Source organism: Symphodus melops, assembly GCF_947650265.1.
Source record: "Symphodus melops genome assembly, chromosome: 9".
In the NCBI taxonomy this organism is placed as follows: domain Eukaryota; kingdom Metazoa; phylum Chordata; class Actinopteri; order Labriformes; family Labridae; genus Symphodus; species Symphodus melops.
The window spans coordinates 18,797,417-18,815,284 of NC_136699.1; the positions used below are offsets into that span (position 1 = coordinate 18,797,417).

The 17,868-nt window shown below is 42.1% G+C and overlaps 2 protein-coding genes and 1 long non-coding RNA gene across 3 annotated transcripts in view; 1 reads left to right on the forward strand and 2 right to left on the reverse strand.

The window, feature by feature from the left end:
- LOC306828869 overlaps positions 1-17,868 on the reverse strand; it is a 211,697-nt gene that overhangs the window by 140,150 nt on the left and 53,679 nt on the right. The window lies entirely within an intron of this gene.
- On the forward strand, positions 541-8,486 carry hmmr (hyaluronan-mediated motility receptor (RHAMM)). The gene is made up of 20 exons (XM_079352104.1): positions 541-696; positions 894-992; positions 1,079-1,152; positions 1,247-1,324; positions 1,473-1,661; positions 1,800-1,886; positions 1,989-2,100; positions 2,191-2,256; positions 2,967-3,040; positions 3,113-3,183; positions 3,274-3,641; positions 3,743-3,891; positions 3,971-4,185; positions 5,449-5,565; positions 5,654-5,854; positions 5,950-6,627; positions 6,735-6,807; positions 7,562-7,738; positions 7,829-7,979; positions 8,122-8,486. Exons 1-20 carry the CDS (start codon positions 651-653, stop codon positions 8,133-8,135), a joined length of 3,039 nt encoding a protein of 1,012 aa, XP_079208230.1. The 5' UTR covers positions 541-650; the 3' UTR covers positions 8,136-8,486.
- Positions 8,554-9,735, reverse strand: insb (preproinsulin b; the record flags this gene model as incomplete). Its single annotated transcript, XM_079352650.1, has 2 exons — positions 8,554-8,939; positions 9,546-9,735. 2 exons carry the CDS (start codon positions 9,733-9,735, stop codon positions 8,803-8,805), a joined length of 327 nt encoding a protein of 108 aa, XP_079208776.1. The 3' UTR covers positions 8,554-8,802.

A 17,868-nucleotide genomic window follows, 5' to 3' on the forward strand; every position in this document is an offset into this window, starting at 1 on the left:
GAAATTCTTAGAATTTCTTTCAGCAGTTAAATAAAGTGAGTAGCAAGTCAAAAATGTCTGACTGTATGGTCTAGTTATCTAATCTTTCTCTGTAATATTAAAGAGGACTCAAGGGAACATCTGTGCTCTGCTTTGGTCAAAATGTAACATGAATCAAGCACCAGAGGAGTTTTTGACCATGTACAAACCAGCTTTCAAAACACTTCATTTTGAGAATTTTTGAAAGCATGCAAGCTGTCATCTCATGGTTCACATCGATTTTGTTATAGCTTGAAGTTTTAAAATTTTAATGTGTAAATATGATTACACTCTTATAATCTTTCTTATGATTCAAACGTGTATAAAACCTCAAGGACCGTTAATATATGAAAATAATAAACCACATAGTATAAAAAGCATTAATCCTTAGTGGTTAATTTACATTTTAACCTGAGCGAATACTTGGTGAGGTTTACGGTCGTGTTTGAAAATCTGAACGTGAGGTGACGGATGACGTAGTTCCAGGCTGGATACCCATTGGCCAAACGTACGTAAACTTGCGTATGACGTACATTTGAAATTTCAGCGGTGAAGCGTTTGTTGTTGTGTGACAGGGAGCTTTATTGCTCCGGTTGGTAGTTAAGAATTATTCACATACCGTGGACTTTAAAATGTCTTTTTCAAGAGCCCCGTTGAAAAGGTTCAACGAGCACATCGGTAAGTTTAATCCAGACCGTCGTACCTTGTTTAATATGTGTGAACTTTAAACGGCAAATATTAGCTTAGGCTAGCTGAACACATAGACAATTGCTTAACTGTCAAAAAAAGGTTACCATATTCTTTTTGTGTTTGTATCTTTGTGTATTCAAGCTAACGTTAACTTAACAATTTAACACCATACCCTGTGTTAACAGGCTGTGCCCCTGCACCGGGATCCTATGAGGTGAAATCTGGGGACATGAAGGGAGCTGCCTCCTTCGACAAGTCTGATCGATTCAAACTCGTCAAGGCAGGTGGGTAACTGAAAGCAGAGTCAGCTCTATGTGTTGTCTTCAATATCACGTTTTGTAACACTTCTTGTCATTGTTTGCGTCCCCAGCTCTCCTTCCGCCACCGTCGCCCTCCAAATCTTTAGTGTCACCTGTGCGCAGGACCATGTCTGTTGATGGGCTGGTGAGTTTTCACAATGTCCCGCATCAACAGATCTCGTCCTACAGCTGTCGCTTACCTAAAACTCCCCCTCTTTTTTCTCTATCTGCAAACTTAGGCTGAAGGGTCAAGTGCCAAGAAAGAGAAGAATGCCATGACCCTGGAGAGGAAACAACAGAAACTCTTGGAGAAGGAGGTACACTTCATTGAAGGAACATTTGTGCTTCAGGGTTTCCACATTTCTTCCCCCCCCCTTCGACTCAGTGTTACGTGTATATTTATGTTTTGTATTGATCTATTATTACAGATGTCAAAGTCCTAACATCAGCATTTATCGCTTCCAGATAAGGTCCCTTGTTCAACAGCGAGGGGACCAGGATCGTCGCTTACTGGCTCTGGAAGAAGAGCTGAAGAAGGCGGAGGCCAAACTGTTGGCTGCAGTTCGGGAGAAGACAGGCTATGCTGCGAATGTCACCACCCTTGAAAGACAGCAGGCTGAGCTCAAGAAAGTCAACGAGTTCTTGAAAAACAAGGTGTGCTTGGCCTGAATGTTAGATGATTCTTTATTTAGTTTATACTCTGAATTGATCAGTCCTGAACAAAATCTGTCTCAGCATTATGGGATGAAAAGTTGAACTTCTTTTTTCTTTTCTTTCTTTATTTTTTTTAAGGTGTCTGCTGATACTACAAAAAAGAGAATCAATTCTCTCAGCATGGAGTTGATGGAGGCCAGGAGCACATTGGATCTGAAAAACAAGGTACAACGTGTGTGCAAACACTTCCTTTATTTAGGGTTTAAGCTAAATGTTGAGTTTCTTCCAGCCGCAGCAACAGCTGTTTCTCATGTACGGTTCGTTTAGGAGTTAAGTGTACTGCACGTTAACACCGAGGGCCAAGTGAAGCTGCTAGAAACTGACCTTCATGCTGCCAGAGCTACAGTCACTACACTCAAAGACAGAAACAAAGACTTGGGTAAGAGTTACCTTCAACAGAAAGGACGACCAGTGAGGTGAACAACAACAACACATTCACCAGCACTGCACTGTTTTCACTGTTTTACAGAGGACCTTCATCATGTGACCAAAACCCTGAATGAAGAGCTTGAGAATGAGAATGCCAAACTGCAAGGTGAGATTTTTAACTTTGATACCCAGTGAGCCTCTATAACACAGAACAGCGTGAGAAGTGTCATGCCCCAGCCTAGAGGCCTTTTAGTACAGGACAAGACTCACCTGAAGACCTTATGTGATTTAGTTACACACTGATTGTGGGCAGTGTGTTGCACTAACGTAGAATCAGAAAAGTCTCTTCTCCGTATATAATGTCGAGGCTGAATGTTGCATTTGCTTCTTATTACCTCATGTAAATGAAGCCATCTCTTGTATAACTGCATTGTTTTATCATGTTATTGCGGGTTTCTTATTTAGTCTTATTCAGAAGTCTTTTCTCATTATGTTTATTGTAGATATTTAATGTAGCTGTGCGTATGAGAGCACAGTTCACCAAAGTTAAATTCTCTCTCTGTGTAAGCAGACTTTAAAGCTGAATCTGATTCTATAAATTATATTTGATACTTACAGAATATTTGAAGTTCCTGAATTCACGACAATTCATGAACTATACTTCTCTAACTTGTTAGTTACTTTAAGCCTATCTTTCATTATTCTGAAACGGAAAAAAGCTGAGGGGGAAAAACTTGCTAAAATTTATTCTGAGTTCTAAGTTCTCAGTTCTAAGTCAAATCCACATGGGATTACTTGCATGAGAGCTAGTATGGCTGTATGTCTGTTTTGTTGACCTCCATGTCAACGTGTCACTGTGTTTGTGTTCTGTTCCAGCTGTGATACGGGAGCTGAGAGAGGAGGTCAGAGTCCTGCAGGGATACCTGGATACAGCCAATGACAACATCCAGGTACATACTTGGACCTTTGCCAAAGACATTGACCTCCTTCGAGGACATGCTTGACTTGTTTGCTCTTTTTAGGATCTTCGCATGAATCTCAAAGAGCAAACGCGGGAGAAGGCTGTCGCTGGTTTTCAGGTGGAGAAAACGAAGTAAGGAAATGCCACTGGCTCCTTAAAACAAAGTTAGATCTCATCTGTGTACCAGGAAACTATATCTTCTCTTTTTTTTTACTTTTACAGAGAGCTGGAGACTGAACTGGAGCAGTGCACCGCTGAATTAAAGAACACGCGAGATGAGCTGAGACGCGAAGAGGAGGAGGCTCAGAAATGTAAGCGAGCGCTGCAGTCCTCCACGGAGGCTTTAGAGGCAGCGGAGAAGAGGCTGGAGGAGCAGGAGCTGGAGCTGAAGTCTTCGCAGGAGTCGGTGAGCGACATGGAGGAGCAGTTGAAGACAGCCAACCGAGAAGTCCGAGAGTCTCGAGCAACGGTTCGGCAGCAGGAGGCGGAGCTTGCGAGGCTGAGGGAGGTGCTCAGGAGGACGGAGAAGGAGCTCGATGAGAGGGTGGCACATCTTGAGCAGAGGTGTCTGTTCTCTGAGGAAGAGAGAAGTACGTTGTTGCAATGGGTTTTTTTTGTTTTGTTTTTTGTAATTGAAAAAGTAAGTTGACAGTCATTTAATGGATGTATTCTGGATTTTTTTTGTTTTTAGGCAAGACTCAAGAACAGGGGTTGAGGAGGGTGGAGGAGTTGAAGACGGAGCTTCATTTGCTTAAGGAGGCAAAGAGAGATGAGAGCAAGAGGCTGGTTCGGCTGGAGCAAGAACACTCTGCTCTAACTCAGGAACTGACGAAAGAAAAGGTAGCACGGAAGTTTTGTCTTTGCTGGATGCCATTTGAATCCCTTTGGCTGCAACTGATCCGGTTGCTGCTCTCTACAGGCACTTGTAGACTCCCTGACCGTGCTGGTGGAGCAGGAGCGGGAGGAGTCGGAGGAGAGGTGCAGACAGCTCAAGGAGGAGATGGAGGAGGTGCTGGGAGAGCTCGCTGTCTTGGAGGAGCAGGAGGAAGGGAGGCAGGAGGCTCTGAAGAGGCACCGGGAGGAAAAAGAAGAGCTGCAAAAACAGCTGACTGATACCTGGGCAGTGTCTGAGAGGTGAGTGACAGTCAAGCATGCTGACAAAACAGAAAGGAAAAGGAACCGTGTTTGTGCTGCGATGTGGAGTCGCAGGCAGGCAGAGGCACGCTCCGACATATCGTGCACTACAGGAAAATGATGGACATGTTGGAGCTACATCAGAGAATTTACACGGTTCACTTTCCATTTCTGGTCATAAATATTTCAGCTCCGCATTTTCACAAACTTGTCTTTGGAATTGTGAGGGCAGCATGTTCCTTTTTCTTTGAGGTTCCAGCTCGAACACACGGAGAACGAATAATGCAGAATGGTAATAATGACACGAAAAGGAAGTCATCATTTCTTGATGTTGACCTTACAGCTCTGGCTGCTATTGAAAACGTATTATTAGGAGCACTAGTATTGTAATGGTTAGTGCGTGTGCTCCATGTACGGAGGCTATAGTCACCCAAGTTCTAATTCTATCTGTGGCTCCTTTGACTGTCCACTGTCCTATCTCTACAATAAAGCCCCAAAATACAGCTTAATAAAACAACTTGCGGTTAGCGTAGTAGCATTTGTTGAGGGGACGTTGAACCCTTGGTTGTCTTTCCTTTAATGTACTCTGCACTGACATACACAGACCCAACAACAACAACAGTGAGACCTCGGTTCACTCAGCCAACCGTAACCATGAGCAACCTTAAAGGCAAAGTGCATCATATAAATGCTACAAAAGTACAAAACATACGTATAGATGAAATTTATGTATATTATCTTAATCTGAGAAAAATGAAGACTGATAAAATAAATCTCTTACATTAGCATGACAAATGTGTAAATGTATATTTTTATTAACTTAAAAGTTAATAATAATAAAAAACCCATAGCATTTTCTCTGCGCCCAGGATTACTTGTCTGATGGACTGACTCTGTTATTATTTCTCCTCCTCCTGATAAAGAGCTGCTCTGTAATTCACCACTGACGGGCAACTTTTGTAATGGTGTCAGAGGGAGCGCTGGTTTAAAAATATTCACTTTAAGAAAATGTCCTTTTTTACCTCTAAAAGTCTTTGCTTTTTAGAAAAGCAAGTTGAAAAAAGAGCTAGAGTAGTGATGGTCGGGGCGGCTGTGGCTCAGTGGCAGAGTCATCTCTAAAGTGTAAGGTTGAGGGTTTGATCCCCCACACAAGCTCAAGTCCATCCACCACTCACCTTGTGATGACAAGTGTAACAACTATTTGTTGCCTCCTCTCAACACATCTAAACTGCACTCTTTTTTAAAAAAATGTCTTTTTTTTAGTAAGAGCAGTGATGTCGCAGCTCTAAAAGAGGAACATTTAGCTGCAAAGAGGGAACTCCAAGAAGCACTCACAAACTCCCTGAGCAAGATGGCAGACGTCGTGTCAGAGCTGGAAAGGTGAGTGGTACTAAGTATTTCTTGGTGTCGGCCGTAACTTGACTATTCGGTCATAGAAACTTCACAGACAGCTTATGTTGCCTTTCAGTGCTAAAGAGGCTCTCAAGGCAGCCGAGACGAGACGGACAGAGCTGGAGGCAGAGGTGGACAGAGTAACCAACCAGATGAGAGAAGAGACGGCTAAAGTGGTTCAACAGAAAGACGAGGAGATCAACAGAGTGAAGGAGGTCTTAGAAGAGCACCAGGAGAGGCAGTCAGCTGAAGCCAAAGCCAGGGAGGAGGATTCAAGGTACGCTTAAAATTCACTCTCTGTCTCGGGTTAAAATAGCTGCAACTTTTTCAGACCTTGTCATATTTCCTTTTTTCTTTGTTTTGACTTCATAGACATTTGCTGGAGATGCAGACATCGCTTGCACTAAAAGAGGAGGAGATAAAGGCGATGGAGGCGAGTCACACAGCTCTGATCAGTGATCTACAACTGCAGACCAAAGAGAGAGAGGAGGCAGTGGAGCAGCTGGAGCTGCAGAAAGGTCAGAGTGCGAGAGCCCAGACGCTGCTCGAGAAGGTCAGCCAGGAAAAAGAGGAAATAACGGAACAGCTCCAACAAGAACGAGAGGAGAGAGTTAAGATCCAGACAGCCCTCCAGGAGGAACGGGGAGCATTGGATGTTGAAAGGAAAGGCCATGAGCAGGTCAGGTCCGAGGTGCTCAGACTCCAAACCCAGCTCGAGAGAGTAGAGGAGGAAAGGAGCAGCCTCGTGTCTGAAGTAGAACTCAAAGAGCAGTCCAGGCTCGCACTCCAGAATGCGCTGAACATGGCAGAGCAGGAGAGAAGTCGCCTGGGTGAGGTCGAACAAAGTGGTGGAAGCTTCCAGGCCCAATTAGAGCTGATGGAAGAGAAGACCCAGACTCTTCAGCGTATGCTGGAAGAACAGCAACATGACAGAAGGGCTCTGCAGGAGCAGGTAGAAGTACTGACACAGGAAAAGGTTACACTGCAGTGGGAGATGGAGGAGCAGCGACAGGAACTCCAGAAACAAATAAATGAAGCCCAGGAGAAAAGGTGAGCCTGATTGTTTTTTGTGTGTGTGTGTGTCTTTGTATTGTTAGACCTTTTTATTATTATTTGCCATTTTCACAATTCAAGCATCCCTTTTTTTCTTCCCTCAGCTCCCAAAGTTCAGAGACGGAACACTGGAGGAAACAATTTGAGGAACTGTTTGCTAAAGTCAAGCCCTTCCAGGTCAGACATTTCCAGAATAATCCTGATATGATTTCAGTTTATCTTCTTTTAAAGACGCACTTTTAGAGATATCTTTGATTATAAGATTTCAGGGGGAGAAAAATACAAACATTTTATCTACAGTAACTGCAGTTCCACTTTGCTTCATGGAAAATTCCAATACGGTTTCTCCTTTGGGATGAACTGCGGAACATTCATACTCCATTTTCCCATGATAACCAGTAACTGTTCTCTCAAGATCTCAGTGTATATATCTCAAGAAAACAAAACGTGGGTTTCCCCAGATAACATTTATTATCAGTAGATTTTTAGTTCTAATCTTATTTTTCATGTTGTTTCTGCATATCAAACTTAGTTTTCCTGCAATTATCAGATTAAATGTTTTTTATATTTTTTATTTGTACTCATCTGGAAACAATAGACTTATCGGCCTGACCACACATGCTATCCTGCAGTACTGTTGCTCACATTAATGCACTGTTGTAAGTTTATTTCTTTGATTTTGCAACCTCGGCTCCGTAAAGCTAAGTCGAGATCTTGAGAAAAGGGCAAAAAATGACTTCTCATAGAAATGCAATTGTAAAAAAAAAAAAATCACTGGATGCATGTCCATTCAGAACCTCTGTATTGAACAGGCTGCAACTTCAAAGTTTGGGTTGAGTCTGGTCACTCATTAATCACACTTGCAGCCTCAGAATGAGTCATACATTCTTAAGTGAAATGATTTTACTGTTTGCTGATGTTGGGCCTACAGGAACAACTCAATGCGTTTGCGGCAGAGCGCAATTTACTGCTCAATGAAAACGGAGCAAACCAGGAAGAGCTAAACAAGCTGTCTGACGCTTACGCTCGTCTGCTGGGACACCAAAACCAGAAGCAGAAGATCAAACACGTGATGAAGCTGAAAGATGAGAATGTCACTCTGAAACAGGTGATACAGACGCTCAGAACTGTCTGCTGTTTTTAACTATGCACATTTTGTTTCAAGCGCCCATACATTGCATCCTGTGTGTGTGTGTAGGAGTTGTCTAAGCTTCGGTCTCAGGTGAGCCGACAGAAGATTGAACAGGAGCAGCTGAAGTCGAGGCTTCCTGGAGCCGCTCGCCGCAAGTTTGATCCCAGCAAAGCTTTCCAACACGACAAAGAGAACAGGTCTGAACCTCTTAAAGAAGGTGAGTCACTGAAACACCAGCGACTCTAAAGTGAGGCTGAACTTTGGAGATAAAAATAGGTTCGGTAGGCACATACTTTTTGGTTATTACTTTCCTTTCATGACATTTGAGTGGAAGCCTAATTCTGTGTTTGTTTTGTCAGGAAATCATGCGTAACGGAGCTCATCTTCTTCTCGAGAACTGACAACTAATCGGGTCCCAAAAGACATAACAAGTTTTATCTTTTCAGTACCATTATTTTACTTTGACTCTTTTTATGTATATGAAACAGTTAGGTCACCATTCTTAAAGGTTTACAGTTTTTGTTTTTAGTTTTAAAATAAATATTAGGAGATGTGTGTGTGTGTAGAGGTTTGAGATAAATAATTAGGAAACATTTGCAACTCTGAAAAACACAATCCAGAAGAGAAATGTCGAGTGAGCATTAAAAATGTGATAAAGTGAATGTGTCGTTGAATTGGATCTTTTTAACTTTGTCTTCTTTGTAAATAAAGACTGATTTCTAAACGTGTTACTGAGATTCATTGAGTTTCCCAGTGTAAAAAAGCCATTTTATTTATTCTTCTTGGCCATGTCTGTCCTTCGCCAGTAGAGAGCACTCAAGGACTGTGGCCACAATTTGGAGCGCGGCAAAAGGCCGAGTTTCATCCATTCTTTATAGCAGCTAAAAAGAAATGAAATATCACATCGTAGCAAAAAGAAGCCCTTGGGGTGCTGGGTCACGAGGCTTTATTTCCTTTAGTTAATCAGACATAGACAGGGCTGTTGGTCTGGAAGTGGACTTCTTACATGGTGTGAGTGATGAGACATGAGGAGGGACGAGTCAGTCGCAGTAGCCCTCGAGGTGGTAAACGCTGCATGGCCTGTGGCAGCACTGCTCCACGATGCCTCTCTTCACCTTGGGCTCGTTATGAGCCTTCGTCAGCCGCTGCTCCTGTCTGGCTCTTTTGGACAGGAAACCTTTAAAGTGAAGAAAGTTTCCACAGCCGTGTGTTTATATTTTCCTCGTCTGTTTAAACCTTGAGTTTATCAAACTGTCATTTCTACTGTTCACACTTAATGGTTAGATAATCTCGTCGGTACACTCTGTTCGGTCCTTTGACTTTCTACTTCAAGAGGAGCTAAGGCGGCGCTCAAGACCTGAGTAGACTGTTTGAGGTAGAAGATCCACATAATGTGTTTTGGGAGTGATGTAAAGAAAAACTGGGAGATCTCACAAGATTTGTGATCACTGGATTTGTGACAGATGTCGTAAGCAACAATAGGACACCAAACCATGGGATTTAAAGACCGCCTTTGCACACTAATGATGGCTCGGACACATAACAGCTCATCCCGGAGGTTTCCAGTATGTTGTCTGTAAACATTTGTCCTCCAGCTAGTATCCAAATTGGCATGCTCATTATACTGAGTTTAAACTTTGAACATGGTGGGCAGAGACACAAAGCCAGCCCTGGCTCTCGGGGCAATGTCATGCTGGTCCTTTGTGAACTCCCGCTATCAAGGGGACAATTAAAACTTGTTTTGCACAAGTCAAAAGTGCTCCCAGAGTCAGTGTGGCCTTACCGAGCAGATGATTTAAATCCCGCTTGTAGAGTCGGTTTTGACTGTAGAAAAAGCCTCGCTCTCCGCAAACAAAGTAGAGTGCATCAACCAGGTGAGAGCCACACAGGTGCTGGACGGGGGCTGTGGACACCATCGGAGGGTGGAGCACAAGTAGTAACAGCAGAGACACCACCCATGATACTCTGGCCATGGGAAGGGGCCCTCTATGACACAGAACAAACACAAATATGGTACCCTGATTAATTTTGGATTAAACTCGGTTCCAAAAACCAACACTAAAATTGAATCCACACATCAATTCCTAATACCCCGAGGACAGACGGCTGAAAGCAAGAGGATGAAGTGATGTTCAAATTTGATCAGACCTTCCTTGACAAACACTTGAGCATTACAAGACTTCTTTCTTTTAATAACTTTCGATATAGATATTTTGTGATGTTCCTGACTGGGACCGCCTGAGGCTTTGTTTGAAGAGTTTCTCAGAAATAACACTGAAGGTAAGCAGCAATACCCCCAACACAAAATAAGGGCCTTAAAGTAAGACTAAGGAAATCATTCCGTCATTAAAAAAAAATCAAAGGCCAAGATTAAAGCAGTTGTGATTAATGTCTTCTGTGAAATCATTGGAGGATATTTGATTCAAAACTCAAAAAATGGTCAAACGGATCATGCGCCAAAGTAAGCAAAGTCACTGAATGATGATGAAGAGCGATGAGTGCAAATTGTACATGTTGATGACAATGGTCCTCATACCCTTGAAAGAGGGTTACAGTGGCGGTGCTTCTAAACTCCTCCTACTCCGGAATAAATTGTTTTTAAAGTAAAGACCGACCCCTGTTTGATGTTCCACATTTTATAGTTCATCATAAGCATAAACATTTTTAGAGATTTACCAACCCAAGGTTATGTTTAATGTTACTTCCTTACAGCTCTGATTGAAGTAAATTGAAAATTGATTTGGTTTTGATTTCTTTTTGCTTTACTTTCATCCCCCCGGTGAGCCTTGTTTTATCGAAGCGCCATTTACAGGCTAGAAAGAAAGCCTGTGTCCCTGATCATCATCGTCGATACCGTCAGTGTATCCTCAAGGTCAGTCCTCACCGAGCTGTCAAGTTTAGCAGCTCTAGTGCTCAAAAATTGAATTATTTGTTTTTATTAGTGTTATTTGTTAAATCTCTTTTTTGATGGATATTCTCCTAGGGCGGAAGTTCAGCCCCAATTTCAAGGTGAAAAAACATATTTAGTAGTCATTTAGAAACTATATAGACCTTCTGTGGACATCTTGTGGTGAACTGCATATTATTGGATCAAATATGAATTATCTTAAGCGTGTCTTTAACAATGCACCTGTGCCAGGCATTACAACATTGGCAGAGCACTCTATCTGGCCTGCCACCCCTCTATCACTCTTGGCTGTGAGCCAGGCTCCTTGGCATGGTGGATTGGTTGAATTATAGATCCTTCTCAGGCTACTCTTTACTTTCATCCCTGGTTATTATACACATAAATTAGAAAACGTTGAATTCTTGAGGGTATACAGAGAAACTTGCTTACCTGCGTGTGAGGCCTCAGTGCGGCAGAGTGGCTGGTAGTCACAGATGAGATTTTTGTTCATGTGGATTTTGGCCTTAAGTACTATACAGGTACAGAGAACATCTCCACTTGGCTACCTTTCCCCTTTATAACTCCTTACCTCCACCTGGCGTTTGTCAGCCTCAGTGGAGAACACCGTGGCCTTCTCATTGACGCACCCTGACCTGTAAGCCCGTTTATCCTCTCTTGAGTGGCACTAAGTCAGTTAACTGAGTGTGTACCAACAGCAGAGTTGACATAGAGTTGAGACGGCCGTCACCCAGAAACGAACTCAATTCAACCCTTCCTGTGAGAGGGCCTGTCTGACACAGTTCACACACAGATGGATAAACACCATATGTCACGTTCTGGCAATTTAGTGTAGATTAGAAAACAACCAGGTGTTTTAGTGACCACTAGTGGTGTGTTAAAGACAAAGCCGTGTGCACAGTTGCTTATGTGACAAAATCTTCTGTTGCACAAATCTTCTGTTGCTTTATACTTGCTACGGTAGCTTATTCTGATGGTCACATTATAAAGGAACCTCTGCCATCAGTGTGTAAATGGATGTGAATATGTAGTTGTGATCTGCGGTTTGAAAACACTTTCAGTAGTCCGAAGCCTATGGAAAAGTTCAAGACCATTTATGTGATTGGCTGGTACTTGTGACTTAAGGTTTACCACCCAGCTATTATTATTTTCTACAGTTACAGAAGACCAGGTGGACTTGTTGTTGAGCCCAAACATATTCCTTTTCTAAACTTCACTGAGCACTCTCTGTGCCTGAACCTTACCAAAATATTATTGTAACAGTATTTAATTTGAATACAGCTCTTTACCTATTTTCTAATCACATTGATTTGGGTTAACTGTATAGGTCCCCACAATTATCTAAAAAATAAAAAAGGTAAAACTTTATGTTAGGGTACACCTACTTTTTAAACACAATCACAAAGTTACTCTCCTGAACATCACAAACGACATGACACAAAGCATGTCGTTCAAATTCATAATTGAATCATTAAAGCTAAAAATTAGGAGTGGTTATTAAAAGCGCTTAAGAACATGTGTTTGAAAAATAAAACATCTATATTATGGGAAGACAGTTCCCAGCAGATCCAATACTAACTGGTAGGGCTGGGAATCTTTGGGGGTCTCATGATTCGATTCGATTTAGATTCTTGGGGTCACCATTCAATTCAGAATCTATTTTAGATTCAAAACTATTCTGGATTCATGATTCAAAGTCTATTTTTTAATTAGTACGTACTCCAGGATCTATTCCAGTCATCTATGAGACTTGCTGAATTTCTTGCTGTTCCATTTGGCCTTTTCCTGAGTGAAAGAGCCCTTAGCACTTAGCACCATTGTGCTAAGGACCACTGAGAGACTGATTAAGCAAACTATAACATCGATTTTTGGAGGTTATATATCTATTTAAAATCTTCCAAGATCTATTTTTCACCTTGACTCTGGAGCACCCAGCAGGTCTAACCCAGCAGATCAAATTGGCCTTTTTGGACAGTAAGGGGTTCAAAGGTCGCTGCATGAGTTACTTTAGCAAATCTCTTCTGTGTGCAAAATGTATTTTATCCTGAACTTATTTCATGAAAGATGTTCTTTATGACTTTTTGCCTTCTGTTTTACCCAGGTTTTATTGCACCCTTTGTCATGTGCAGCAGCTGTTCTTTTTAGATCAAGTGTGCCTACAGGATCTGGGGGTGGGCCAATTTAGATGAGAGGTGACACGCTGTATAATTTTATGTCAAGTGATGACTCAACTGTCAGGCCCTGAGGAAGAAGCGCACCTTGGTGCTATCACCTCTAAGTCTCTGTGGTGTAATTCACTTCATCATTTATAATTGAAAGCACAGTAGATATTACACTGGGAGACAGTTACTGATCTAGATATACCAAATGAACAGATGTATGTAAACAGCATGGTGATTATGGATTTGCTTCATTTCTTTCTACAGGTTTTTTAATTGGTTGATGTGTGATATATTGTTTTGTAATATTGTATTTTTACATACTTGGATGGGATGAATATTTGGGTCTCTACTGTCGACATAAAATCAGAGCTTATTTTATAGAAACAATTCATCCTTTTTATTGCCAAGACTGAACTGAAAGTCTAAACCATAATTTATAACAGGGACACCTTTTTAACAGATTTCACTTTACTTTTAGGGCACAGACTTACGAAGGACTGAGTCTTACAAACTCACTGTGAGTGGAGCTCTGGTTGATATTCTATCTTTCACTGCCTCTCAGTTGTCGAGTTTCACACTTTTTAAATTCAGAAAATTAAGGGAGAATGATCTTGAGGTTTTCAGCTTAACTGTCCTGGAGGCAGGAATGGCTGTTCAAAAAAAAAAAGTCACATTCCCATTTTAGCTGTCATTGCGGCTTTGAAGTTAAATGTATTTCCAATACTTCATTTTGTAAAAAGATCCAGTGGTCATTAGCTCAAAGTTTAAAGAGAGATTTCTATATGAACTTTTAAACCAAAAAAGTCCTTAGATTAATAAAACTATCATTTGTAAAAGGCCTGATAACGACTCCCTTGACTCACATCACATTTATTTACTGTGAACATTAATGCCGTAGTGTATATAATGTACACACTATTAACTGCTTCTTTCTTCCCATTGTCAGAGGTATTGACGGGTCCAATCTGGAGCACCTGAGCCTGTTGCTCTCAGTGCATTAAAGCCCGACCCGAGGGTGGATCTCGCTCTTTCTCTCCTCCACACACCTCGACAATTGTCGCTTGTTTGTTTGTGCTGCAGTTGTTGTTGCCCGTACACTACTAAATCATTGTTATTTGCAAGTTGTGGTCCTTTATTGTATTTATCATGGCCCTTGAGCCAGGTTATGAAAAATTGGGGGCTCGTCAGGGAATTGAACCCCGGACCTCTTGCAGCTTAGCTATCATCATGAAAATCTACATTTGAATACTGACATGTTTTAGAAGGATCACATGGGTAGACAACCCCTTTGTAAAGACACTCCAAGGGCACAAGCAGGTTTGACTTAAAAAATACAATGTCTAGATTCCACAACCAGCGGGCTCTCAATCAATACTACAAAAACAAAAGATGACGTTGAGTCGAGCGGGGAATCAGGGGAAGAGAATATGTTCACAGACGATGTGTCCAAGTATAATTTACAGTATATTACATTTTTGTCACAGCAGCACATACAGAAACGGGACAGCAGCTTTCAGCTTCCTTATGCAGTGTTCTTTGACGTTACATCGATAAAACATCTGTCATAGCGGCTGCTGCAACAAAACACGTCCATTACAACTATAAAATTATTAATTTCTCTGGCTTTGCAACTTTTGGAAGTATTTGAGGTAATGTAACTACTCAACAAAAACATTAGGTTAAGTAAATTTGTAATGATTTTAGATATTTTAATGTAAACATCGTCATAAAATTCGACATATTGTATGACTTAAAGCACAATCTGCTTTTAGTTTAATCTGTTCAACTAATTTTTCATACAAAGCTGTCCTATAACAACAGAAGCATCCACAATATTATTTTCTCTGATAGAAAATCCAGCAGGGGTATGCATGCCTGTCCAAGAAAGGAATCTTCTGAACTTATATTCCGGATGTGTGTTTTTATTCAGTGTGAGTACAAACCTTTAAAAGGGAAACATGCTTCTGATCTTTTTGATGTTATCTGAACTGAACATTACAGAAATGAAATATCCAAGAGGTTCTCGCCAAAGCAGTTCAGATGTTGCTTTAAGGTAAAGAAAGCTCAGATCAGTAGAAAACTTTTTTTGTCATTCGATTCGATTATGGGTTCGCCGGCTCGCTTGCCCTTCTAGAAGAAGGTGTAGCCCCCTTTTTCCTCTTTCAGTTGCCCTTCAACTGCCAGTCGGGTTTCGCAGAGAGCAGCCACATCAAGCTGACATCTCCTTAGCTCTCTGGATATGATGGCAGTTCTCCTATGGGGTCTGTCACTAGCTTCACTGTCCAGCAGTGTGCGGATGTTTCAGGTTCCAAAGTTAATTGTTTTCTGTTTTTGACCGCATAATGGTGATCCCTCTTGACGCGTTAGCCAGTCAGGAGATGGGGCCCCTTTTCTAGCCCCTTCCCCCAAGGGGATGAGCAGAGTGGATCCTAAATAGGGCTGGTCAGTCATGGGTGTAGTTGCCAAAGGGCTCTCCTGCCTTGGTCCAAGACCCCAGTGACAGATCTTGCACCCACCGCCTACTGTGCCAGATCATGACTAGAGGCACAGATCTCACAATCTTTACCCCCGTCGCCATTTACTGATCGCCAGGGGACTTAATCCAGGATGATAGGGTGGATTCCCATAAGAGGACGCTCGTGCATGGTTTGGTTTAACGTGTGAAGACCGGTGCACAGACAGCCATCGCATGGTCCTTGGCAGGGATGGGTCGGGGTCCAGTGGCATGGACTCCAGGACGACTGGAGACACGTACCTGTTGGAGCCTTTCATCTGCCTTTCCAACCGTTGTGGGGCTCAAAGAGCTGTCATCCTCTGCCTGGTCTGCCGTTGAGGTCCCCCTTGACCTTACCGCAATGGGTGACCCTACCAGGAGCTGGAGCTCCAGACAGCATTGCTCTCAGGTTAATTGGAACACGCAAGGTTCTCTACCACGGCAAGGTGGCAATCCACGGAGAATGCCTCTCTAACAACACTGCAGCAGTCAGTATGTCCTCCTTCTAAGCATCAAATCCAGTCTAGAATGGTCTTTTTTTGTTTTGAACAGAGAAGTTAGACAGTTTTAAGGCGCCCCAGCACAGTTGCTGGGGTGCACAGCGAACCAACAAGAGCTAGAACTGATTCTACCCAACCTAAAAAGCCTCTGTATGCTTCTAATAAGCTCCAAGAGCAGGATCGTGGTAGAACTAGGATCAGTATTGGAGAGAAGGCTTCAAGACTAATGTAGAGCAAGCTAAACACTGAAGCTTTTGTGTCTGTCACTGCTTGAAAATCGAGGTAAGAGGCTAGGCGGTGGGGTGAAACAGCTCTCTTTAATTTTGAATTTGGACTGCAGTACCAATTATAAATGCTACATATCTGAGTTACTTTAATTATAGGAGCCAAGTAGCGGAACCTACATACAGATTTACTGATTGAATTCAAAATTGTTTCGTGACATATTGGGGCTTATCCTTAACTGAGTTTTACATTCTGATGACCTGAGAGCTGGTATTTAAATTTTCTGACTGTTGATTAAATAATTAGTGTCTCTGAGAAAAATCCCAAAGGCTATGGGGAGATTTAATGCAAGCCAGAAAAAAAGCAACTTACAAACCCAAAGTTGAACTTTGTTTTTCATTTATTTTCCATAAAGGGAATAAGAGCTGTTTGTAATGAGTTGACAGTTAAGCCTTTGTAAACTTTAAAGCATTGCTTTTGTAATAAAATATCATCAAGCTGTCATGATCAAACAGTCTTTCAAGAAGTAAGACAATTAACATTACATTAGGGTGTATGTGTGTTAAAATGACTTTTGGGCACTGAAGCAGATGTTCATTTGCTTTAAATGACACGTTTCAGCGAAATGACAGCAGAGGGAGGGCTGGTCTTTGCTAATGAGAGGAGGTTCTCTTTGAATGGATGATAAAAGGGAAAGAGTAAGAGAAAACTATGGAGCACCTTGACACTGCGATTCGAGGTGTTAAATGAGAACCAGGAAAGGTCCAACTTTGCCATGCTTTAGATGTCGTTCCTCAGGGGAACAGAGCAAAGCGGCAAAAAGCTGCAAACAACAGGCACATCCTCCTCTCCCCGGTCGCTTGGCTGCTTCAAACAGCCACATCAAATAGCACAGAGGACTAGCAGACGCCCTAGACATGCCGAGACAGACAGAAGTTGGGTGGAAAGTCAGCTGGGTCCCTGAGGTGGAGGTTGCATAACTCGTCTTCTCTTCTTCAGCGTTTGAGGAGATAAAAGAGAGTGAGGAGTTCATCTCAGTGAGATGCTGTTAATCTGCTCTGATAGTGAGGCTTTTTTCTCCCTATAATTATCCCTGGTTTTCTGAGGATGAAAACTAAAGAGACTTAGAACCTCGGAAAAAAAAGAGGGGGAAAAAATTGTTAACTCACTCAGTAGACAGAAACAGCTTGGATGATTATGTGTTTATAAGAGAGTTTGAACTATAAGAAGACTGAAGTATTGAGACAGATTCCTATAAGGCAACGTTGAGAGGTGGATACAAGAAACAAGGGCTCTGTGGAGATGTGTAATGCGATGTTTTATAATATTGGACAATGCCCAAAAATCACAGAAACCATCAAAAGTGTCAAAAAAAAGATGAGAACTCATTTTTTAACTTTTTGATTTTTTTTTCTGCATGGGCTGCTTAGATTGTGGCAGGTCAAGCAACCTTGTCATTTGCAAACGCTATCTCCTGCATGTGTGCGCACCAACACGAACGACAGGCTGGACATGTCCGCCTGTTCCAGACATTGACCTCCATGTGAGTCATAGCCTGCTGCCTCAGCTTCATGACAGAATGCCAAAGAGCTTTAGAAACCTTTGCTGCATATGTGTGTGTGAAATTATGTATGACTGTGAGTGAGAGTTAGAGAGCTGCCCGGGTGTCTGTGCTCTCTTTCCAGCCGGTGACAGTCGCTAATGCAATACTAACCTCTGTCATGACCTACGCTGCTATGCCACCTCTGTCTGGACCCTTACAGATCACACACATTAGTAATGAATAATGGAAATGTCTTTGTCTGAGGACATTTTCTTTT